The 25000-nt window shown below is 36.0% G+C and overlaps 2 protein-coding genes and 1 long non-coding RNA gene across 7 annotated transcripts in view; all 3 read right to left on the bottom strand.

Annotated features, from left to right (window-relative positions):
* The window catches only part of LOC144962962 (F-BAR domain only protein 2-like), a 39821-nt gene extending 20184 nt beyond the window's left edge, over nt 1-19637 (bottom strand). For 3 of the 4 annotated variants that reach the window (XM_078896441.1, XM_078896443.1, XM_078896444.1), the window contains exons 1-11: nt 19537-19633; nt 17970-18061; nt 17407-17481; nt 15888-16029; nt 15110-15181; nt 14060-14140; nt 13721-13745; nt 13086-13165; nt 1626-1724; nt 946-1042; nt 196-306 (exon numbers count right to left, since the gene is read on the bottom strand). In XM_078896441.1, coding sequence (XP_078752567.1) covers nt 196-306; nt 946-1042; nt 1626-1724; nt 13086-13165; nt 13721-13745; nt 14060-14140; nt 15110-15181; nt 15888-16029; nt 17407-17481; nt 17970-18061; nt 19537-19563 — 901 coding nt within the window. In that variant the 5' untranslated portion in view covers nt 19564-19633. Of the gene's footprint in view, nt 1-195; nt 307-945; nt 1043-1625; nt 1725-13085; nt 13166-13720; nt 13746-14059; nt 14141-15109; nt 15182-15887; nt 16030-17406; nt 17482-17969; nt 18062-19536 lie in introns of all 4 variants that reach the window. The other variant, XM_078896442.1, reaches the window with a different exon arrangement.
* LOC144962961 (sodium- and chloride-dependent glycine transporter 1-like) lies at nt 1988-2821 on the bottom strand (the record flags this gene model as incomplete). The annotated part of the gene is made up of 1 exon (XM_078896440.1): nt 1988-2821. A coding segment is annotated over exon 1 (381 nt), but the record flags the coding sequence as incomplete, so codon positions are not given.
* LOC144962963 (uncharacterized) lies at nt 10391-11725 on the bottom strand. Of its 2 annotated transcripts, none has more exons than XR_013643547.1 (2): nt 11491-11725; nt 10391-10614 (listed from the first exon to the last, which is right to left on the bottom strand). It is a non-coding gene; the product is annotated as an uncharacterized LOC144962963 (long non-coding RNA). The 2 variants fall into 2 exon arrangements; XR_013643548.1 differs by lacking the exon at nt 11491-11725 and adding an exon at nt 11062-11172 and having other exon boundaries at nt 10501-10614.
* Nucleotides 19638-25000: the final 5363 nt, after the last annotated feature.

Raw genomic sequence — 25000 nt, 5'->3', positions numbered from 1 at the left:
CAATATTATTAAGCTAATCATTACAAAAATGACTGCTTTTTAGAGTATGACTTTTTGTTATTTCATTTTTGTTCACTCTTCTCAATTTGTCAATAAATTTCTGAGATCAGCGATTTTCACTGTATAAGCCAGAATCCTAATAGAAATTTCAGGCAGATAAGCTGGTAATCTTCTCTTAAAAAGCAAATAGTTTACCTTGTTTCTGTTTTTCTGTAAGGCTGTCTCTCTTGTCCCCAACTGGTTCAGGGGACATAGGTCTGCTGGCGTGGATCAGAGACAAGTCTGGCTCCACAAACTCTATGGGACCTGGACATGTTACAAATTATAAAGACTTTTATCTTAATTTCTTTAAAGTTCAATTATTAAAATGACTGCATAACCAAACACATTAATAATTGATAGGTAATTTTAGATAAGGAAAAGTATCTACAAACAAACAGTTTGATAATATATACATTGACTATGTATTTCCTCCATATAAAGCAGCGCTGTTGTACTGGTAACTCGTGAACTGAGTGACTCATCTTATGTATCAAATGTAGCTGTTCCATCATAAGGAGAAAGAAAAAAATTGTAAAACATTTAAAGCAGTCTGCTTTCTGTGAATAGGCACTAAAGTTTTGTATATTTTTTTTTTCTTCTTCAAATTTCAACCTCATCAACAGAAATGTGGTATACTTGTTAACACTATCTTTTGTTTAAGTGGCTACTGTACTAGATAAAAGCTCAGCTCAAATTTTAAATCAGTTAAACTGATGCAATCAAAAAAAAAAGGATATATTGAAATATTTGAATGGCATTCTAATCAGAAAATATTGCTTGTCGTAGTCATAGATTCATAACAGAATAAACATCCTTCCAGTTTAACCAATAAACATTATAAAACAATAAATGATTGGATAGTGTTACTGCCGTTTATTTACCAGACTTAAAAAAAAAAATTACCTGGCTTATCTGCACCTGTTCCTTTCTTCTCTATAAAACTGGTTATCAACTTTTGTACAGTCATTTCATCACAGTTACGCTTGAATTCTTGGTGAGCCTTCAAATAAATATTGTTCAAAATTTCAATTATACAAAATGTCAAGAGAGTTTTGGAGAATTCTCAAACAAAAACTTAAGACCTTTATTATGATTTTAAAAAGAATGAATACATGTGATCTCAAATAGCCATTTCTAATTACATTGGAAAGGCCTCCATAAACTACCTTTTTGTTTATGTAAACAAAATTATACTACCAATAGAAAGATATCAAGGGCAAGAAAAGGATTCATCAAAAAAAAAGTACCAAAATAAAATCAGCCTATACGAAGATTGAAAAAAAAGAGTGTACAATCTTATCACAAAATAAGGCAAATAAACTAATTGAAAAAATGGAATCAATCCAGAACTAAGACTACAGTATGATATAAATAAAAACAAAATATTAAGAGAACAACTTTCGTAAACTGTGCCCACCACTTCCAACCAGGCTAATCTAAATGGCCGTAATTTTTGGGTGGAATATCTAATTTCGTTGTTCCTCCTTAACTTTCATTTTCACATGAAAGGGTGGTCAAAGATATTTGTTCAACTTCCATCCATGTTGAACTTGAGTGGGTTAAGATGGTCTTACTCAACCTACCTGCCCCAGAACAGCATGCTCATTTTCCCAAGATTTGGCAAAAGTATCAATAAAGTCCTTCATTTGACAGATGTGTTCCTCTTCTAGTTCTTGATAATGCTATAAAGAGGATACAAAATTTTTAAAAAGGTGGATTGTTAAAAAAAAAAAAAAAGAATTCTTTGGACTGACAATTCATCATACCTGGTCAAGTAATTTTAAGAGGACTGATAAATCTAATTAAACAGTATAATATTGGTAGAATGAAAAAAATGGAATATATATATATATATATATATATATATATATATATATATATATATATATATATATATATATATATATATATATATATATATATATATATATATATATATATCATTACCACAGGACATCCAAGGGAGCTCACTCTGCATTGAGGCAAACAGGAAGTAGATGGCGTATGCCACCACAATATTGTAGTATATTCCAATGACAGCCGCAAGCACAACCATCGTGTATCCCAAACCTTTAAATAACGGATTAATCTCCCAAATGTTGATGGGACCTCGACTGGCAAACTGGCCAAACATAACCTCCAGGCAGAACAAAGGGATACCCAGGAACACCAGACAGATGAAATAGGGTATCAAAAAGGCACCTCCTCCATTTTCGTATGCCAGATGAGGGAATCGCCATACATTTCCCAGGCCTACAGCAAACCCGATGCAAGTTATAATAAACTCAAGGTGACGGGACCAGCTGGGACGTTCCTCTTCACTCATGTTTGGTGCTGATTGTGGGCTGCACTACCTCGATGGAATTTCCTTTTCTAACTCTATCGAACAACACACAATAAATATCCTGCTGCCTCGAATAGTGTCCTCTGTGTGTGTGTGTGTGAATACTGCTAATATCTAATTCGTATGGTTGTATCATGTATGTATACCCATAGATAGGCGGAGTGTCTACCGTCAATGCAAATTTGTCACACCAAGGGACATTATAACACAAATCACCCCTTCTCTCGTTCGCGATTCACAATCACAATGTTTTCAGCTGCCCCTTTCTTCGGATCCAGAAAAACCTCTTGAAAGTGGATTTAAAATATATACCACTATTTTATAGGTCCTCAATTTAATTCCAAAAAAGAAAGTTGTGTACGAAAAGAACACTGTGTAACGGTTGAAATCACACACTACTAACACAAATGAAAGGAAAAGCCTACAATGATAATGTCTTACCTACGTTGTTAGAATAAAAATACCAGAGGTTATTGGCGGTTCAGGGCAATGTCTCTCCGCAATCAAACGCAGTTGATGGTAATAAAGGCAATCACGATCATACAAAAAGAGACTTGGAAAGTCAACAGGATAAGTTTGGAACCACACAACCTCAGCATAATCAGTCGCCACCAACACCTTACGACAACCCCAGTTTTGAACGAGATCCTCCATCTTATGACACAGCTGCTGCTGCTCATCAAGCCGATTATATGACTTCCTTATAGTTTGTATTAAAAAAAAATAATTTGTAAAAATTTTTCAGATCAGAAAATTATCCTATGAAATCATGCCAGAGATGAGGATGTTGAAAATTAATGAACACAACGTGCACATATTTGCAGTTCTGTTAACGGATGCAATTATGGGTTTTATTTAAACTCTCTCCTTACCGACCATTTATCAGTATCTTACCAAAATGGCAGGCTTACCCAGCGGGTTAGGGAGTAGGTGGGACCCCTTCCTCTTAAGGTGCAGGAGTCAGAACCCACCGGTGAGTGGTACACGCTCTGCTCCTCACTCACCCACCTCACACTCATTCTGTAGTGTGGTGTCTTCTGTATGTCCTTACTTTTCTTAATCTACCCCTATAACTCATACTCTCCCTAGCCATCGATGTATGGCTCCACTGCCTTGTGGATACCTTCGGGAGGAGGAAAGGCTAAGGAGGAAACCTGACAGAAATCTGCATCCAAACTGATGCCAAACGTATCGCTATGCGATCCTTTGGACCACACCAGGGAGGAAGAGAGGGAGGTTCTGGTTACTGGGCAGCCCAGGATCTCCACATACTCTGCCCAGGCCGCGCCCTGGAGAGGACACTCCAGTCTCACCTTCACCGGTGAAGAGTAACAACACGGAAGACAGCAGTCTACGAGTGATAAGTCCTTGCTCGATTGGCGTAGAGTTGGACGCTACGGGTTGTCTTCGACGGTGGGAGGGATCATCGTAATCCTACTGGTCAGCTACCGCCCGCCCCAAGCTGGGCAGCCCCTAGCCAGAAAGGTGTTGACCCGCCACGATCTGCCTGCTTCAGAGGGTGCCTGGAGCTTAGAGCTTGCAAGCTTGACAAGTGGATCGTTAAACTGTGTACCAGGCAAGCAAATGAAAAAGAAAACGAAGTCCCCAGCTCTTCGATTAGCAAGCTGGAATGTAAGAACTATGCGCTCAGGACTGACAGATGACCTTCAGGCCATGGACGATGCTCGAAAAACAGCAGTAATTGATCGTGAACTTAACAGATTGAACATCGACATAGCAGCCTTGCAGGAAACGCGACTCCCAGAGAGGGGATCCCTGAAGGAGAAACACTTTACATTCTTCTGGCAAGGAAAAGGCACAGAAGACGTGAGGGAGCACGGTGTTGGATTTGCAGTACGCCATACATTGCTTCCTATGATCGAACCGCCAACAGACGGCACAGAGAGAATTTTAAAGCTGCGCCTGTCATCCATGCAGGGCTCGGTGAACCTTGTTTGCGTCTACGCCCCAACACTGCAAGCTTCGGTTGAAGTAAAGGACCAATTCTATGAGTCATTAGACGCCATTGTCAACAATATCCCAGAAGTGGAGCACATCTACCTTCTAGGCGACTTCAACGCGCGAGTTGGTGCTGACAAAGAATCATGGCCAACCGTTTTGGGGCACCACGGCATAGGAAAGATGAATGAAAATGGTCAGAGGCTTCTTGAACTCTGCTGCTATCGCAAACTATGCGTGACGAACACCTATTTTCAGAACAAGGCATGTCACAAGGTGTCATGGAGACATCCAAGGTCAAAACACTGGCATCAGCTGGACATGATCATTACTAAGCGCGATTCTCTTAACAATGTTTGTAACACCAGGTCCTATCAAAGCGCTGATTGCGACACTGATCACTCTTTGGTTGCCACAAGGGTGAAACTGACACCAAAGAAACTTCATCACTCAAAGAGAAAGGGCCAGCCCAGGATCAACATCAGCAAGACAGCTTACCGGGAAAAGAATATAGAGTTCAACGAGCAACTTGAGAAGATTCTCAACACAGCTCATAGAGAAGCAGAACAAAACGCACAGGACAGCTGGAACTCTCTTAGAAACGCCATTTACAGCACTGCAGTTCTGACATACGGCAAAAAGGAGCGCAAGAGCAATGATTGGTTTGAAGCCAGAATCACTGAGATGGAGCCAGTCATTGATGCCAAGCGCAGCGCACTTGTCAGCTATAAACATAAACCGAGTCAGAGGAACCTGCAGGCGCTGGAGCTGCACGCAGCAAAGCACAGCAAACAGCACGACGTTGCGCCAATGACTACTGGCTTCAGTTGTCGGACAACATCCAGCAAGCGTCTGAAAGTGGCAACATAAGGGCCATGTATGAGGGCATCAAACAGGCGACAGGCAAATCTACAAAGAAAACTGCACCTATTAAATCCAAGACAGGGGAAGCCATCACTGACAAGGACAAGCAGATGGGTAGATGGGTAGAGCACTACTTGGAACTCTACGCCAGAGAAAACACTGTCACCCAAAAAGCGTTAGACGCAATTGAAGAACTGCCAGTACTGGAAGAACTAGACGCAGAACCAATCATGGAGGAGCTCAGTAAAGCAATCGATGCTCTGGCCTGTGGCAGAGCACCCGGTGACGACAGCATTCCACCCGAAATCATCAAATGTGGAAAGCCAGCCCTCTTGGAACCACTACATAAACTCCTGTGTCTTTGCTGGAGAGAAGGCAAGGTACCCCAGGATATGCGTGATGCCAAGATTATCACCCTCTACAAAAACAAGGGAGACCGTAGCGACTGTAATAACTATAGGGGAATCTCTCTACTGAGCATTGTAGGTAAAGTCTTTGCGCGCGTTGTCCTCGCTCGACTGCAAGTCCTCGCCGAACGTATCTACCCAGAGTCGCAGTGTGGCTTCAGAGCCAAGAGGTCGACAGTGGACATGATCTTCTCAGTACGTCAACTTCAGGAGAAATGCAGAGAACAGCAGATGCCCCTCTACATTGCATTTATTGACCTGACAAAGGCATTTGACCTTGTTAGCAGGAAGGGCCTTTTCCAGCTGCTAAAGAAGATTGGCTGTCCTCCTCAGCAGCTTAGCATCATTGCCTCCTTCCACGACGACATGAAGGGCACCATTAGCTACGACGGTGGAGCCTCTGAACCCTTCCCCATGTGCAGCGGCGTGAAACAAGGCTGTGTCCTCGCACCGACTTTGTTTGGTATATTTTTCTCCTTACTGCTGAAGTTCGCATTCAAAGAGTCCCCAGAAGGAGTCCACTTACACACCAGAAGTGATGGGAAGCTGTTCAATCTGGCACGGCTGAGAGCAAAGACCAAGGTCCGCACAGTCCTCATAAGGGAAATGCTATTTGCAGATGATGCAGCTCTATGCGCGCATACCGAGGAAGACCTTCAGCGGCTGATGGACAGGTTTTCCCACGCATGCAGGGAATTCGGGCTGACGATCAGCATCAAGAAAACAAATGTAATGTGTCAGGATGTCCCCTCTATACCAGCAATTTACATTGACAACGAGGAGCTAGAAGTCACTGATCACTTCACATACCTGGGCACAACCATCACCAGCAACCTCTCACTTGATGCAGAATTAGACAAGCGCATCGCCAAAGCTGCCGCTGTCATGGCACAACTGAGCAAGAGAGTGTGGACCAACAACCAACTCACTTTGAACACCAAACTCAGAGTATACCAGGCATGTGTACTCAGTAGCCTACTGTATGGCAGTGAATCCTGGACAACATATGCCAGACAGGAGAACCGCCTGGAAAACTTCCACATTCGCTGTCTACGACGAATTCTCGGCATCAGGTGGCAGGACAGACTCACTAACAATGCAGTGCTAGAAAGAGCTAACTCCCTCAGTATGCATCTCATGCTCTGCCAGCGACGTTTGCGATGGCTTGGTCACGTACACAGGATGGACAATGGACGCATACCCAAAGACATCATGTACGGTGAACTAGCTTCTGGACGGCGACCAACTGGCCGTCCAGCTCTGCGCTTCTATGATGTCTGCAAACGAGACATGAAATTGACAGGCATCGACTCAAACACCTGGGAGTCGCTTGCTGACGACCGCAGCGGCTGGAGATATGCGGTGATGGAGGGAGTGAAGAGAGGTGAGGAGAGGAGAAAGAAGTTTAAGGAGAGGAGAGCAAGGAGGAAAGAGAGGCAGCAGATCCAAATACCAAACGCACAGTCAAACTATGTGTGCAACAACTGCGGTAGAGACTGCCATGCAAGGATTGGTCTGCTGAGTCACACCCGTCGTTGCTCTCAACAAGACTGATGAGACTAAAGTCATACAGGGCGCAAACCATCGTCTCTCGAGACGGAAGGATGCCTACTACTACTACTACTACTACTATATATATATATATATATATATATATATATATATATACATACATATATATATATATATATATATATATATATATATATATATATATATATATATATATATATATATATTGCTTATCTTTTTGCAAGTTTATTTCTAATAGAATCGAAAAAGTCTCAACGGATTTGTATAAAAATTTGAAGAGTGATATATAGTAATAGGTATTCCAAACCCAAATTTGAAGTTTGAGACAAAGCTAAGGTAGTAAAAGATTTGTACACAGCTCATAAATTAAACAACAATGCAAAAAACCAGATCAAATTATATTGAAAAACAAAAAAGTTATAAGAGTTTCAAAGTTTATTGGACTTAGAAAATTTTTCGACATTTACAGCGATTCAATATTTCATCATTTAAGGATGCTTGTAAATAAAAATTTAGAGCACAAGAAATGACATTGAGCATGTTTTTATAAATGTCAGGGCTATGACAACAGATTATGGCCATTAAAGTTAAGTTCATCATTACAATTTTCAAATTATAGATGCGAAAAGTTTGAGAAAAATCACCAAAAGTGCCAAAAGCATGAACAGAACGCTCCGAAATCGGACATCGGAGCAAATTGGAAAGGGATTATATCAGTAAATATACATTTCACTCTGTCCAAATTACATATATCAATTATATATAAGTAACAGAGATGCTATCTAATTTTTTTCAAACAATTTGTTTCTAATATACAGATTTTATGACACCAGGAAGTCGTAAAAAAGTGAAAAATGACGCGTAATCCGAAAAATTCTCGGATTTGCGTTTTTAATAGTGCCGCGCTGAGGACCGGACCGAGGACCGGTCCCACGGTCTTTTAGCTGTGAACCGTGGTCCAGTCCCAAAGAGGAAGACCGCCGGCGGTCCTCACTTCTTATCACCTTTCAACGGTCTCGCGCCATACTACTTCCCCAGCGATTCGTTGCCTCGGTCCTTTGCCTATCTTCCACCAATCACCACCCATCCCACTTAATTAATCGCACCCACCCCCCTTTGCCATACACTAAACGACACAGACGACCATAGAGGCAGACGACCACCTCCCTCCACTCCGCAAACCGCCCTTTCGTGTGTGAGATGGGGGGAACAGGAGGCGCATGCCTTGGACGATTCCATTATACGGGGTAAATTTCAAAATTTACTACACCATAATGATCGCAATGACAATGATCTATGATGAAGGCATGACCCCTCTTCTCTAATGGGTTATTGTTTGAAATGTATGTGACTACTAAAGAGTGTGTGTGTGTGTGTGTGTGTGTGTGTCGAACCTAGCAAGTTGCAAGTCTGATTTTTTGTTTTCTTTTGTCCATCTCTTGTCGCCACTCCTTTCTATCGCATTGTTGTCATTTAAAATAATACAATAATATTAAAATTTCGTTTGGTGTTTTAACTAATCAAGTAATATGAGTTTCATTAGTTTCTTCCGTCCAAAAAAACCAGTTATAACGTCTGTATTTTTAAAAGGTCCAATAGAATATTTGGGGACCCCGATAGCTCAGTTGATAGAGCACTCTCTTTATACGCAAAGGGCCAGAGATCGATCCCGGGTGCAGTCGATTTTTTTCTGAATCCCTGTCTACTCAGCAATGAATGGGTAGCTGAGTTTGTTAGATCTGGCGAAAAGTCACCATCGACCCCTCTTATCACCTCATCCACCCCCTCTTATTATAACTTCACGTCTCTCTCTTACTCTTCAATGCTCGCTGCCCTCTAATGTGTGTGTGTGTGTGGGGGGGGGGGGAGGGGGGGGGGGTAGGAGTTGCGTGTGTGTATCAACGCCACGAACAACTCGATCAACGCCTTGGGCGATGCCATTATCTCCGTTAATGGGGATAAATTTCAAATTTTATTAAATTATCGAAGTAACAATGAAGTACGGTGAGCAAATAAAGAAGGCATCACCCCTCTTCTCTAATTAGGTTACAATTTGAAATGAGTGTGACTACTCCGTGTGTTTTACTCCTGTAGGCCACGGTTTTCATCGTGTAGCGGTCTTTAACGGTTCAAGAATGAACGGACCGGTCTAGAGACCGGTCCTTGCGGTCTTCATTTCCCAAGGACCGTAGGACCGTGGTCCTTAAGCTTGCCAAGGACCGCCCCGCACTAGTTTTTAAGCGTATTTTAAATACGCATAACTTTTGACCATATGGGCCAATAATAATAAATCATATATCAAATTGTTTGTTTCTTCAAGCAGAATACATATACATCAAAATAATTACTTTTTAAACATATTATGGTAACATTTTTATCGATAGAATAAACCCTATCTTTTAAAGTTTTGAAAAATCATAAATTTCAAATATGTCTCATGTTAGGTACGATTTCAAAATTGTCACCCAGAGGTGAAAAAATCTATGAAATATCAATATTTACTTGCTACACATTAAATTTACCTCTTATTGCAAATGGAATACTTCCCACTCCACATCTAAAAATGATATTAAACTGTCATACAAATGAGCAAAGTCTCCAGTCAAACTCAATGTCTTTTCTTTCAATACAACTTTCCTATACCTTATCTGAGCTTTTAAAATCTGCACTCAATTACAATTACTGTTTTCTGCTAATAGATCATCAATCTCTTCTTTTGTAGTACATGAACCACCCTGGATGACAATTGCATTAATTATGTCTAGATGTTTTTCCTTATCCTTCTACTCCTTCCACAACTACGACTTAAAAATTGAACACGTCTTCTGGATTCTGCACTGAAGCTGTGGAGCTGTCACGGCTGAACTTGGAAACAAGTTTACAAAACCTGGAAAATAAAAAGAAAGATAGAAAAAAGTTATGATACACATGGAATGATCAAATCTGTAGGAAAGGTTATCACTATGCATCTCAAAATAAAAGACCTCGAAAAGTTAGAAGTCTATCTTTCAATAATTGTCATAATTTTCAACCAGTGTGCATTCATCCATTCGCAAGACACATTAAAATAAACCCTTGGGGTGGGAGAAATTAACACAGTTGCGACATGCTAGTTGTTAGTAGCATTCTGAATGAACAAAGTCGTGCTCGTTCCAGAATTTAGTTGTAGTAAGCCAACTCACAATTGCCAATAACTAGCTAGTATTGTGTGTACCTACACAAAGCATTATCGACTGATTGGTCCTTTCCGCCTTGAGTCTAACGTATTAACCACTCTACCAGGAACTCAGGAAAAACCTTGGACTAATTATAAAATCAGTCTATGCCCCTGCCAAAACAATTATTTAACTTACTGTATCCCAACTAGCATTTGCTTCCTCTTTGAGAAAATGCAACTGAACCAGAGTTTGTTCATGAGGGTGACAACAGGTAGCTCAGGTCTCCTCCATGCGTAGAGAGCATCACCTGGTGGAAGATAAAACAAATTAATCAGATACATATAAATAAGATGTTGCCTTAATTCATTACACATTCTAGAACCATAGTTACGTTAACTGTTGTGGTATTAGTCGTAGTGATGATAGTGATAGTGGCACTGTAGTGTGGGAGTGGTAAATTTTATAGGCTCAATTTTATCTGTTTTGATAACTTGGACTGTACCATTTGATAGAGCATTAAAAGACCTATATTTTGAAATGTGGTTTGTAGAAATGCATGCATAAATAGCGGAGATATCTCAGCTTTGCTAAGGCACGACTCTTTCACTTTCACTCAAAACGAAAGTCAACGGTCACATACACATCACAGAGAAATGAGAATCGAGAAAATGAAACACGATTTCAGCCAGATATCAAAGTCCCTATTTTTAAAAAAAGCATAAGTCAAGCATTTCGTAAGAGAAAACCGTTATACCTAACACTACTACTATAAACAGTCTGCTTTCAGACTATAGGTCATGATAGACACAGATTTTGTTATCAATATCAACATCAAAACATTCCAAGTTTACAAGGGGAATTCCCTTCTGAGATTGTTTTGATACTAAAAATAGAACACTTCATTTTTCTTCCCCGCTGACTTTTAAAATATAGAGTGATTTATTTTATCTCAACAAGACAAATTGATAGCTTAATAAACAAAATTTTATTTTAAGATGATAAAATTTACCAAGATGTCATAAAAATAATTAAATAGTAAAAAGAAAAGTCGAGTCGAGGAGGAAAGTTTTTCTCACCTCAACCCGGCTGATACTACAGTCCGGCTTCACCTCTACATTTAGTTTCAAATAATAAATTAAAACATTACATTCAATAAAATTGACAAGAATATTTAAATACTTACGTATAGTGATAAATGTGTTTTTTCCAGCTGATAATACGTTAGTAGCTGAAGAACATTCCGATAATTCCTTGTCGACCCCGACGGGCAGATCGGCTGATGGAACAGCCATAACAATGGCCGCCGCCGTGTCGTTGGTCGCTGGACTAGTTGCTCAAGTCACGTCAGAAAATATTAATTTACTTTATCATGGGCTTTCCATTGTTTTCAATTTTTGAAAAATATTAAAGAAGGATAATTAATTTATGGAAATGATTCACGTTTTTTCAAAATCTCCACCGTATTCATGAAGAAAAATCCAGTTTTCGTCTTTACATCGTCTTTACGTACAGAAGAAAGAAAAAAACGAAAATAAACGTGGTATCCCGTTGTAGATCATTTTCTTCCGTTTCCTACGAAAAAAACCGCAAGAAAATCGGTTGAACCACGACAAAAAAAAATAATTTTTTAGCGAGCCGTGTCATTTTCGAAAGTCGATCTCGGGGAAAAATATTGAAGTAATTCGGAAAATTTCACTTTTTATTTCAATGAATCGTAGATTGCATAATTGTTTTTTTTTAACTTACGTTTATCTTATTTTATAAAGCAGATATTAAATATTACGGTGACATCAATTTGGTTCAGCTCAGATAAAATTGAAGCTGGCGCTGAATTAATTAAAATCTCAAAGTTTTCATTCTCATTCGCTCACCCGGCATTGTCCACCGGAATTAGGGTCGGTTTGGAATACCTAATAGTAACAAACAGGAATGACTCAACATTTACATTTCCTTGATGATTTACAGTTTTTTGCTTTTTTAAAGACCATTTTCATCCAATCTAATCAATGTTTCCAAAAAGTCTCATTAGAGAAACAGGGTCTTTGGGTGTTACTTTTTGAATGATAAAAGCAGTCGAAGAACATATGGACAACCAAAGCTCAGTATCACACAGTTTAAATCGTAATTTGGCTAAAAGTGAAATGGCACATGAAAATTCATTGAATAGATGGAGCAGCTGAGCAAAATAGTGGTTTATTTTATGAACAGATAATCTTTGAGACAACATTCATACACCTGAGATAAACCTAATATAAAATGGTACAACAATGGTAAAGAGCAGCAAAAATACTCTTGGAATTAGGAAAAGCGTTTACATCCATAAGTGCCCAACAAGGAACAATCTTCACAAATCATCAATTTTCTTTATCATTTTCTCTTTTTCACTTAAGACAGGATCATAGAGAAAATATTTGACATCAAGACTTCACACCTATTTTCAATTTTGCCAATATTCTCCATATTTTGACATTACTCCTAATCGACACCTCATTGTGCCACTGCCAAGTTCACACCATGAATGGTATAAGGAGTGTGATATTTGTAAAAAGAAATGGCTACATTTCATTTATGGTGAAATATGTTTGAGAAATGGTGACAACATAGTGAATCCCATTTCCTTAGTCGAGTAGATTAGAAAAGATTGTGCATATACTGATTGAATTGCACAAGATGGAATTTTTAAAATTGCAAATGGGGAAAAATCAACAAAATCCTCATCCACAATGTATTACAACATGAAGAAAAAAAATAATCATAGACAAATTAGCTCAAACTTACATGACAAGACTCAATCATTTTCCCTTCAAAATCATTTCTGACCTCTGTGTACTTGTCAATCAATGACTTGTACTCATCATCTGTAAAATATAAATATATATGTATGTATAGAATGACCAGAAAGTATTTGCAAATCTCAATACATTTACATTTATTAAATTATGATGACTTATACAGTTATATCATTTGCATTAGCACTTAACAAATTATTACAACAAAATATATTCAAAGTACTACCTATAACAAAATAAATAACATCTGACCTTTTTCACCTCTACAATCGAAAAGTTTCTTATTTTCAAACACGCTTTAAGACTGCATATATTCATGATCACACAAAAAATCCTTTGAAGAGTAAAGATCTAATACAAACATGAAACAAATACTTTAAAATTTCATCCCTTCCGATCATAGTCCTGTTTCAGAAACATTTTGTTTCAAAAGGAGTTGTTCTGTCACATTAGACCAACATTTATCAAAAAGCACTTTTATAATATTAATAACAATTTTTAACAGTCAACCGTTTTCATAGACTAAACCACGATGTCATGGTTAAGATAAGATTAATCTTAATTTGTTGATCATGACTGTTATCCCTGTATCCTAATTTTAATTACAGTTCAAATTTTCCTTACGTGTTTTCTTGTATTTGCCTTCAGCCTGTGAAAGTAGAATTTTAGATTATTTAAAGGCTATTTTTAAAAATCGATTGACATACATGATAACAATTTTCCTCTTAATTCACAGTTAGTAAATAAATACATTAATAATAATAATAATAATATAATAATAATAATAATAATAATAATAATAATAATAATAATAATAAAGCATGATTAAACATATGTAAGGGAACAAAAAACAAGGGGGTTATTTGCAGAAATCAGCATTTTGCAGTCTCTTTTATCATTCTTAAAAAAGAAACAATTTGTTTCTCTAATTAGGGGAGAATACAAATAATGGCAATCAATTACCTTTTCTATGTCCTTGGCTGATCCATTATCTTTTTTCAATCGTTCCAATTCAAGACACCTTGTGTGATAAAGCTCTTTTGCCTAAATTCAAATGAGAATAAGTGTCATTTTTCTGGTATAAACAATCAAATTGAAATTACGATTCAATTGAAAACCTAATTCATGTGACATTTTCAAAATTTCAATATTCGCCTTTTATTATCCTGAACGGTTGTTTTTTTCTCCTCTCTTTAAACCCTAATTATATACTGGTACAATTATATATTGAAAGAGCAGAACGTTTCTATTCTTATAGAATACCATTGTTTCTATTGGCCAAAGAAAACTGCTTATAATGATTAGCAAAATGATGTTTTAAAAAAATATCACATCTTATTTATAACTTTCAAAAAACCCAAGTAATTTTGCAGAAGGAAAAAAAAAAAAATCAAAGTAATGAAATAAAACAGTTGAAAATTCAGAATGAATTTTACTATCCTGCATTAACATTTTTAAAAAACCCAAAAAAAAACACAAAAACAACAAGAACAAAAACATTCAATTAAATTCTTAGAGATCTCCATTTTGCACAGATGGAGGGGGAACATTGGATATCTATACCAAATCTAATTTGTATTCTATTTGACTTCATTTGATAAAAGTTTTTAAAAACTTGAGAATTGTATGACATAATGCCATCAAATGTACTCAACGTGCATTTCAAGGGGTCAAGCCAACAACAATTCTTAAAATGTAGAATGAATCACAACACCTGTAAGACACTACTGCAATTTCTTTTCGTAGAGACAATCCTTTTACCCCCCAAAACTCATTGTACACCCAAATGCATTTAGAGTAATGAGCCTTTTATTAGGATTGTGCCATAGCTACAACAAGACTTAAACCAGGGACCTACAGGTCAGAAGGCGAGTGAATAATAACAATAGACCACAAAGTCTATTGTATCTCCTTAGCTCATATGACGTGAAATGGTTAATATCCAAACTTTTTCATCTCTTCTTCTATAGGAAAGCCTAATGGAAAAACATTAGCCTAATGGAAAAACATTACCTTATGTAATGCTGTTGTGGTATGCTGAATCGCTTGTACAGAGTCCAAGGTTGCTTGTTCATTTTCTTTTGTCTGTTAAAAAATGATACAAAACATTTTTCAAAGAATATAATAAGAACCACTATAGCATAACACATCAAATCCAGAGGATAGCAAGCAATAACTATTGTCTGTTTTACATTATAAGAACCAGGATAAACTTCGGTTCATGGGCCCAATGGCTCTGAAGGACTACTACTTTTATAACATAATAAAACTTTTGATTACTTAAGGTATAATCCTTACATTACAGCATACCTGAAGAGAATTCTAATTTTTTTTAATGAAAAAAAACATCACAGAGTAGCCCACTTAAAAAACACTAACACAACAGTCATCCTACTCTAACATTTTAAAAAAATCATTTGCATCTTGCACCATAAAATATTGGGAGGCTCTGAGATAAAGCATAAACAGTATAAATTTTTTTTAAATTATTTTTTTTATAAAAGCGCTTTGAGGTTTCGACGAAAGGCGTTATATAAATACACTTATTATTATTATTATTATTATTATTATTATTATAAATTTAGACATCTAAAGAGTTTCAAATTAATTCAGCATTAATACTAACATTCAAAATGACCATCAAGAAAATAACCGTTTAGTACTTTATCGAAAAATCTTTTAAGCATCACCAACTTTTTCCAGTTTTGAGTAACATCAAGGCAGTCATTAAGAATAATTACTTTACTAAAAATCACTAATGTTTAAAAGATAATGAAAAATCCTTGCTCACAGTTTTGTGTCTTTTGTGCTGCTCCTCACTGTATCGGATAATATCCTTTATCAAGTCAGACCATGTATGTACTAACTGCATTTGAAGCGTAGATAATTTTTCAATCAGAGATTTGAGCACATTCCAGAATGGAGCAAATGTTCTACAATTGAGAAAAAAAGGCATATAGAATATACAAATTAATAAATTATATATATTCTAGCTGATTAAGTGGAACTCATGATAGCTTTACACATAATGAACCGACTTGTATTATCTAGGAAGAAATATAATGAGTTTTTTTTGTTGTTGTTTCAATCATTGACACAAACACGGTCTGTAAGCTTGCTATATATACCTGTACTAACTCTGTAAAACAAAAAGATATAATCTTATTATCTTGCCATTTTTGTTACTGGCCATGTGAAAGATTGTTATTTAAAACAATCCGCACCTCAGATGAAAGAGTGATGCAGTATATTAATCATGCAGTAGTCGTAACCTTGCTGTCTGTTTTGCCTGAGTGCTCACTAATTCAATGAAAATTTTTATGTCAATTTTCATCCTTCATGCCCAATTGTGGAAGAGAAAGATTTCCTTTTTTTTTCTTCTATATTCTCACCATAAGCCATTATCATGCATAATTGCATACTGTAGAAATTGCGATGCATATTGGGAAGTAGCTTTGCTTTAAGTGATAGAACTCCATTCCCCCCTTATGCCACTTTAGAACTGGACATGGAAACCACAGACCATCAAGAAAAATTCCCTTCTCAATCTGTTTTAACCTATCTCCTCCATTGTGTCTTTGCAACACTCCTTCCTCACAACAGATACCTGACCCATTTGTGAGGAATAGATATATCAAAATGTGGAGACCCTGCCAATATGTAATCACTTCTGCCTATATTCATCTATCTCCATTATCACTGGATCATCATCATGAGTTCAAAAGAATAAAATGGATATCACAGAACTGCCACAAGCAACTAAAATCTGTACATTTTTTGAGGAAATTCTGAATGGGAATTTTTAAAATCTGTATAAACCTAAAAAAAAAGCCACTCTTATTTATATGATTGTCATTAGAATTGGTGTAGTTTAATTTAATTAGACAGTTTTGTTATTTTTTTAGAAACCCGACTCCTTTTCCTTACATGTTAAATTTAAAAACTTTAAAACTCCAAATCTGGAGTCAAAAAATCGAAAAATTTGACACAAATTTGGCCCCAAACAATTATGTATATATACCGATTAAATTGGTATGTATGGCAGGTTTGTAATCAATGATATATCGGTGTTGGATCAAAACAGGATCTGTATGTCTTATATTAATCACGATCCAATTAAAATCGATTGAAAACAGATTATCAAAATTGACCATTTGACAAACAGGTTGTTCAAAATTAATTTTACTAATGTTATCATAATCAATTTCAAATTAATCTGAGCTCCAAGAAAATGTGACACAAGAATGACACAAAAAGTTATATATAAGTTATATATTAGGTGAATCACTCTAATATTGCTCAAGACTTACCCAACAGGTGATGTGTTTGCAGCAAGTTTGGCCAACTTTGATAGCAATTTACTGTAGTTTTCTTCAACAGTGCAACTGATAAAAACATTTGAAAACTATTGAGGTTAAATTGTTTCAAATTCATACGTAAACAATAAACTAGTTATTCTTATTAGCAATGGTTGTATTTCTGATTAATGTGAATTGATAAAAATGAATGGATGCCCACTATATTATTCTGCAGAAAAGAATATTACATCTAGGAAATGCAGTTATGTTGAAGTTGAGACTTTATAACTTTATAAAGGACTAGAGCAAAAACAATCAATATTCTAATTCAACAAAATGGAACTTAAAATTTTTATTCTGACTTGAACAAAACAAAAACAGGTAAACGGGTTTTTAAAAGTAGAAATATCAAGAGTGGAAAACATTGTATTAAAAACAATTTGTTATCATTTACACTATAACTAATACTACTACTACTACTACCACTTACAACTACTAATACTACTTCTTCTTCTTCTACTAACACAACCACCATCACTACTACTCATGTAATATGTTCATCCAAAAGACCTTACCATTCTCTTAAAAAGTCAATGAGTTCTTTAGTTGATGTTTGCCCATGTTTCATATTATGGTACAAAGCAAAGTATCCATTGTTCTTTGGACCCTAAAAGAAACAAATAAAAAATGTTATCTTTTTAAATTGTGTCATGTCTTCTCGGCTGTATCCTGAAACATTTTTCTTCCTTTGAAATGTGGATTGCTCCCATCAAGGTCAGAGCAATGCATGTGGGAATGAATTTACGAAATAAGTACAAACTTATATGTGTAAGGTGTGAAACGTTCACTGCAAAACTGTTATCCAAATAAGTAGATAGTACCATTGCATCAGTGACAATGTCTGGTATATTGATCTACAGACTTTAAAAATGATGGAAAGGAGAAGTTGGTACGTGTAATGATCTTGATATATAAATATATATATTATACTTTTTTTTAATGGGCTCTTGTGCAGTAAGGCAATGGAACCTTTATGTTGCTAATATAAATATATTTATTATTAATCACATTAATTCAGTTTGATCCCAGGACCAGGGTCAACTAGATTTAAATATAAATATAAATATAAGACAAATCAGAAGACTTTTCTTCTACAATGAACGGCTTTAAAGTGACTTGATGGAGGGGATAAGGCTAGAGTGAAGAGAAGAAGGTGGAGGTGGACTGGCCATGTCCTCCATGGTCCATATACCAAGATGATGCCATGTCAAGAGTGGATATGGGGACAAATGTCAGAGAAATTGCAGCAGACCGCAGAGCATTTAAATTAAATGCTCTGCGGTCTGCTGCAATTTCTCTGACATTTTGGTTGGCAATCTACTACTATGGCCAGTCTTATATGCAGCTGAAGTGGAAAATGTGAATGACTTTAAGAAAAAAAAGTTTTCTTTCTAAATAACACTGTGAAAATTATCTGAAGCAAACATTAGCTGGAAGAGAAAATAAAATGATAAGTCCATAAATTATACGAATGATGAACATGAGCGACCAAAACAAGACCCCATTTTCTGCCAAAAATACATTAGTCAAAGACAATTCCGAAGCCAAGCTTTCGTCTTTGAGGAGATGCCGAATACCATTTGACTTTTGAAAAGTCAATTCAATTTTTAAAAATTAAAAAGAAATACAAGAACATCATTAATGCGAATAAAGCAGTGGCCCTTTTGTTGAAAAATTTGGCAAGTAGAGAAGTAGGTGTGTCTACAGAAGATTACTTCCGGTTGTTTGTTTTTATTCAGTTATCACGATTTTAGTGATTTCTATTGATTTAAATAATTTCAGACTGGAAGTCACAAATTAATAAAATCCTGGTATCACAAGCCATAAAACAATACAATCAAACGCTATTACTGCAACAAGATTTGTCTCTTCCCCCAAATAACGTTACATCCCTAAAACATCATGACAAAAACAAAAACATTTCAGTCAGTGGTTGGGAGACACGATCAAATTGTAGAGGTAGACAGACACTTTTTAAAATAAAAATCAAAGAGAATAGAGCATCAGGGATTGAGGCCCTGTGATAAAATGATTGATTCCTTTGATTTCTGTTTTTTAAAAACAAAATTCATTCATAAATACCCAAAAATAGTCGGCAAAATTTGACATTTTGCAACTAAGTCTAAGGTCAGGTGAATGTGTACAAGTCCATGAAATGGCGATATTATGACTCTATTGCGCATGATCAAGAACAGACAACTCTTTTATTTGCTAACTTTGCCCTCGTCACAATAAAAAAAAAACGGGATAAAATTATATTTTATTATATATATATATATATATATATATATATATATATATATATATAATATATATATATATATATATATATATATATATTATATATATATATATATATATATATATATATATATATGTGTGTGTGTGTGTGTGTGTGTGTGTGTGTATATATATATAGGCCCATATTATTTTAATAATAATATTATTATTCGGATTAAATTGCCTGTTGATCTTGCCAAAATGCTTGGGTTATAGTAGTAATTTAAAATAGGATTAAGATAACTCGTTAACTGTTTGAAGTAAAGGTCGTCTGAATCAAGGAACGTTTTAATAAATCAGGCGTATCAAGGGAAGGAAATGGATTAAATTTGAAGTTATAAAGCCTTCCAACTGATCATATAGTGTTATTATATAAAATTATTTCAAACTTTGACTACTAAAAGACAAACGCAAACCCACCGACTTTCATTTTTGTAATTCTCAATTCAGATCTGCGACTCCTAAATGAGGACCTAACCTGAAACAGAGAACACTTTTCAAGTCAATATTAAAGCACTTCACGGAGAACAATAAAAGTAACAGAAACAAGAGGAAAAAATTCGTATAGCTACAGAGTCATCAATTTCAAACAAGTGAACGGCTGAAGGCTTCATAATTTATTCATCTATTAAAATTGACCACATGCTACAAAATATTGAAGCAAAACTTTATAATCTTTTTTTTTTTCTTTTATCAAGGAATCAATAATAACCCAGGTGGAGACACTGTTGCCGATTGATTTTTTCTCTATTGTAGTTTATTATAAACCATCGAATGCAATAATTTGGCTCTAATTTCATTTATTTTTTTTTAGAAAAAAATGTTATAATGGAGGATTTTTTATAACAATATTGACCCCAAGGCCGATGGCATCGGTGAGTCAGCAAGACTTGTTTGACCCCATGGGCCAATTTACTTTGCCCGGGGACACGTAAAACACTCACTCGAAACCGGCGTGGATGTGTACCTAACTATAATTTGGATAGGATAATACTGTCAGGTTGATTGTAAGAAATGGACGCTAGACAATCAAATTAAAATAACATTTAACATAGGACATTACTACGGAGTTATCATAATGTTTCACTTATTTCCTCAATTTGATATAAGTAGAGAAATGCCAATTTCATTCACCAAAAGTTGCCTTTAGACGTGTATTTTGTACAAGTACTTTTATGATATCTGTTTGTCTATCGCCAGGTACTCATTCCACCTGGGTCGAGTAGGCCATTGTATACAACATGCATTACGTAACCAAAGTAATAAATATGTGGCCATATGTATCCGACCAACGTCTCCCATCCGATCTGTGACCACATTCGACATTGCTTGAATTTGGATACAAGACACTGTGCAGTTAAGCCACCGACGTCACAATTTGATAAACATAATATGTTCGTAAATTCAAAAACTTAAATCCTAAGCACTTAACGGAAACAATTCTCATTTCCTTTGTCGTACCCTCCCCTCTCACCCCCCCCCCCCCCTTCTATATATATATATATATATATAATATATATATATTATTTTTTTTTTTTTTTTTTTTTTTTTTTGCTGTACTCTGAAAAAGAAAAATGGTAAACCTTCAAGTGAAGTGGAGAGTCTTAGTAAATTGTGATGTGTAGTGGTATGTGGTAGAGTGCATGTATAGTGATAATAATAATAATGATAATAATAATAATAATAATAATAATATAAAAATAATAATAATAATAATAATAATAATAATAAAATAATAATATAATAATAATAATATATAATAATATGATGAGATAGATGATGAATGATAATATAATGATAATAATAATAATAATAATAATAATAATAATAATAATAATAATAATAATAATAATGATGATGATGACGATGATGGTGATGTTGATTACAATGATGATAGGGACGATGATGACGGCGACGACGACGACAACCATGGTGACAATGATGATGATGATGATGATGATGATGATGATGATAAAAATGATGATGGGGACGATGACGACGATGACGACCATGATGACAATTATTATTATTATTATTATTATTATTATTATTATTATTATTATTATTATTATTATTATTATTATTATTATTATTACTATTATATTATTATTATTATTATTATTATTATTATTATTATTATTATTATTATTATTATTATTATTATATGATGATGATGATGATGATGATGATGATGATGATGATGATGATGATGATGATGATGATGTGATAATGATGATGATGATGATGATGATGATGATGATGATGATGATGATGATAATGATGATGATTTCACCATCGTTATTTCCATGTTAATGCCTGGTCCAAATATTATAACAGCATCGGTGATGGAAATGTTTTGACAGCAAGTGGAACAGCTGTGAAATTTTGGGATAATGCCTTTGCCAGGGTGCAAATCACGTCTCTGTTTGAAACAAATCAGATTAAAGACCAGAAAAGGCCCGGAACAATATGGCACATCAACAAAATAACGGCAGATTGGGCTCATGGATGAATAGCTATCAGTATCACACACACGCGCCAATTCTATGGATCATAACAACGAACTGCAGTCAAAACGCGGTTAGTGATTTTTATTGTATTTCATTCATTTCTTTTTTCACTATTTTACTTTTTTTTTTTGGGGGGGGGGGGGGTTACTTTTTTTTTTTAAAGTAAAGCTTCAACGATACTGTTTGATCAAACAGGGGTACGAAAGCAATCTTCAAGCTCAATGCGCTTAATTTACCCCCCCCCCCCCCCCCCCCACCTTCTCCGCACAGGCCACATCGAACCAAATTTCATTTTCATTACATTGGCATGTTGTGCGTTATTTTTGGTCATACTATTCTAACGATATTGCCATTGCCAATGTACTCATTCACACATGAGTTGAGTGGGGTGTTGTATAAAGTACACAAGGGCGGGGTCTGAATTCTGCTATCATTGTCACCAATCCGGTTACTGGCTACGCTCAGTATGGCTTGCTTGACTTTATTCCATGATTGGGCACCATGATACTCGGAGACGGCGTTTCTGTTTTAAATTCGTATTTCTAGGCAAATGGGTATAGATACCAGACACTATGCCTTCAATCTTCAAATGTAATATAAAACGCCTTTCTTATCTCGCCGTAGTTCTTTGAACAGTGTGTTGTGACGATGCTACCGGGCGGGTTCGCGACGGTGCACGAATGCGGACCGGACTTTGCTGATTGGGTCGATCGTCATAACATAGTAGTGTGAGAACCATAAGAGGTTGCTGCCGTAGTGCTCTCAATGCTGCTTGTGGTTCATATACGTCGTTTTACACCAGCCACCCAAAGGCATCCTGACTGCTTGTTTTGTTTTGGGTTGAGAGATGAGATGAAATGCCTCATCCAATGAGAGGCCATCTGGACCGTGAAAAGGCAGAAAACCGTGCCATCATTGTTCTATTGTACCAAAGCGTCGTTGTTGTGGACTGTGGACAATCCATTCCGTCTATCCACCCGCTTTCCTTTTTCCACCGAAAATTATCACAATAAAAAATCGGTAACCATTAAACAAATAGTTTAATGGGAAGACGGCCTTAATTTGAATGCATTTATGTTTTTTCTTAACTACATTCAAATGAACCAGTGTGTTTTATGACGGCTACATGATTTTTTGGTCTGATTTTTTAAAGAAAAATTCTTTTTCATCAATTTTGCTCATAATTCCGACTTTAACATTATTGTATCTTGTTACTTGTTTGCTGATTTTGCTTTAGTTTTTTCTTTACATATCATTTTGGTTTGAATTTTGATAATTTATAATAAATCCATATATAATGATGCGTCGTCTGGTCAAAAGTGGGTTTTTCATTCCTTATAGCCAATACAACTTACTACGATGAAGATATTATGTAGCTTTCCCCATCCTCTATAATACATCTTCCAATATTCGTAGACAAAGCAGAGTTGACCTTACTATAGCTTCATATGTGACACTCCGTCTCAAAGCGATATTATATCGGGATGCTCGAGATGCTGGAAATTTTGAGTTCATAGCCACACATTTTAAACTTGGAGTTAATTTCTATTCATTATGGTGGAGTCAATTTCTTACATTGCAAAAAAAAAACAAAAAACAAAAAACAAACAAACAAAAAAAAAAAAAAACAAAAAAAAAAAAAATCCCTCAATATGCATATATTATTATCCTGACATTTTGATTCTAAATTCGTTTTTTGTGGGGTCTGATCAATGTCCACATTATACCGTTTTGAGACAATGGGTCACATTTTGTAAAGTTTCCACTAATTGGGCTTCACTGAAGCCCGCGTCGCATCACTGTGACAACTCTTTTAGTAAAAACTGTTAGGTCTCCCGTTTTCTCGGGATTATTAATCAGTATAGAGCAGTGACGAAAGTTTTGTTATTGATGGGTTTGTCTTTTATTTGTTTATATTTGTTTTGTTTTGTTTTTAAATCTGTAAACGACGAATATTGACAGTACCGATGGTGACACCAATATCAAATATTTTTGTTTTTGATGTGGCCGCTCAAATAAAAGAATGGCCAATGCTGAAAATCAAAGTTGTGTCGTTTTCTGGTATCAAATCATTTAGGAAAAAAAGGAAATCATGTAGAGTTCGATCCAGTTTACAGATCTTGGAAGGGATAATGTAATTCGTATTTGATTTAATGACCAACGTCTCAAGACTGGATCCTCAACGCTCATTTCTCACGTACCACATTCTTGCCATATTCTGGACTATGGACCATCCATTCCGTCTATCCACCCGCTTTCCTTTTTCCACCGAAAATTATCACAATAAAAAGTAGGCAACCATTAGATAAATAGTTTAATGGGAAGACAGCCTTAATTTGTATTGGCCATCTCTCTGTGGAATATCACTTGGACGTAGCCTCCCACACAGTCCTTCGGAAGAAGTCTCTGTCTTGTGCCCATCTGCCACATTCCGTCACGCCATTGTTGAGCCATTCCTGTATATCCTAGTGCCATCTTCTTTGTGGTCTTCCTCTGCCTCTTTTGCCATCCGCCATGCCCTCCAGTACATCTCTCTCTAGTGTGTCGTGTCTTTTCAGGTGCCCGAAGTAATTGAGTTTTAGCTTTTTTTATCTTACTCATTAGCAGGGACGTTTTGGCCATAAGGAATGAAAAACCCACTTTGACCAGATGACGCATCATTATATATGGATATCAATACTTTCTTTTGAAGGCATGCGTTTAAGTAAAGTACTTACCAGTATTTCTTCTTCTTCTGCTGCTGATGTTGTTGTGTT

Source organism: Berghia stephanieae, chromosome 1 (genome assembly GCF_034508935.2).
Source record: "Berghia stephanieae isolate SIO BIC M18660-M18661 chromosome 1, UCSD_Bste_1.3, whole genome shotgun sequence".
Lineage (NCBI taxonomy): Eukaryota > Metazoa > Mollusca > Gastropoda > Nudibranchia > Aeolidiidae > Berghia > Berghia stephanieae.
This window is presented reverse-complemented; position numbering and strand designations above follow the sequence as displayed.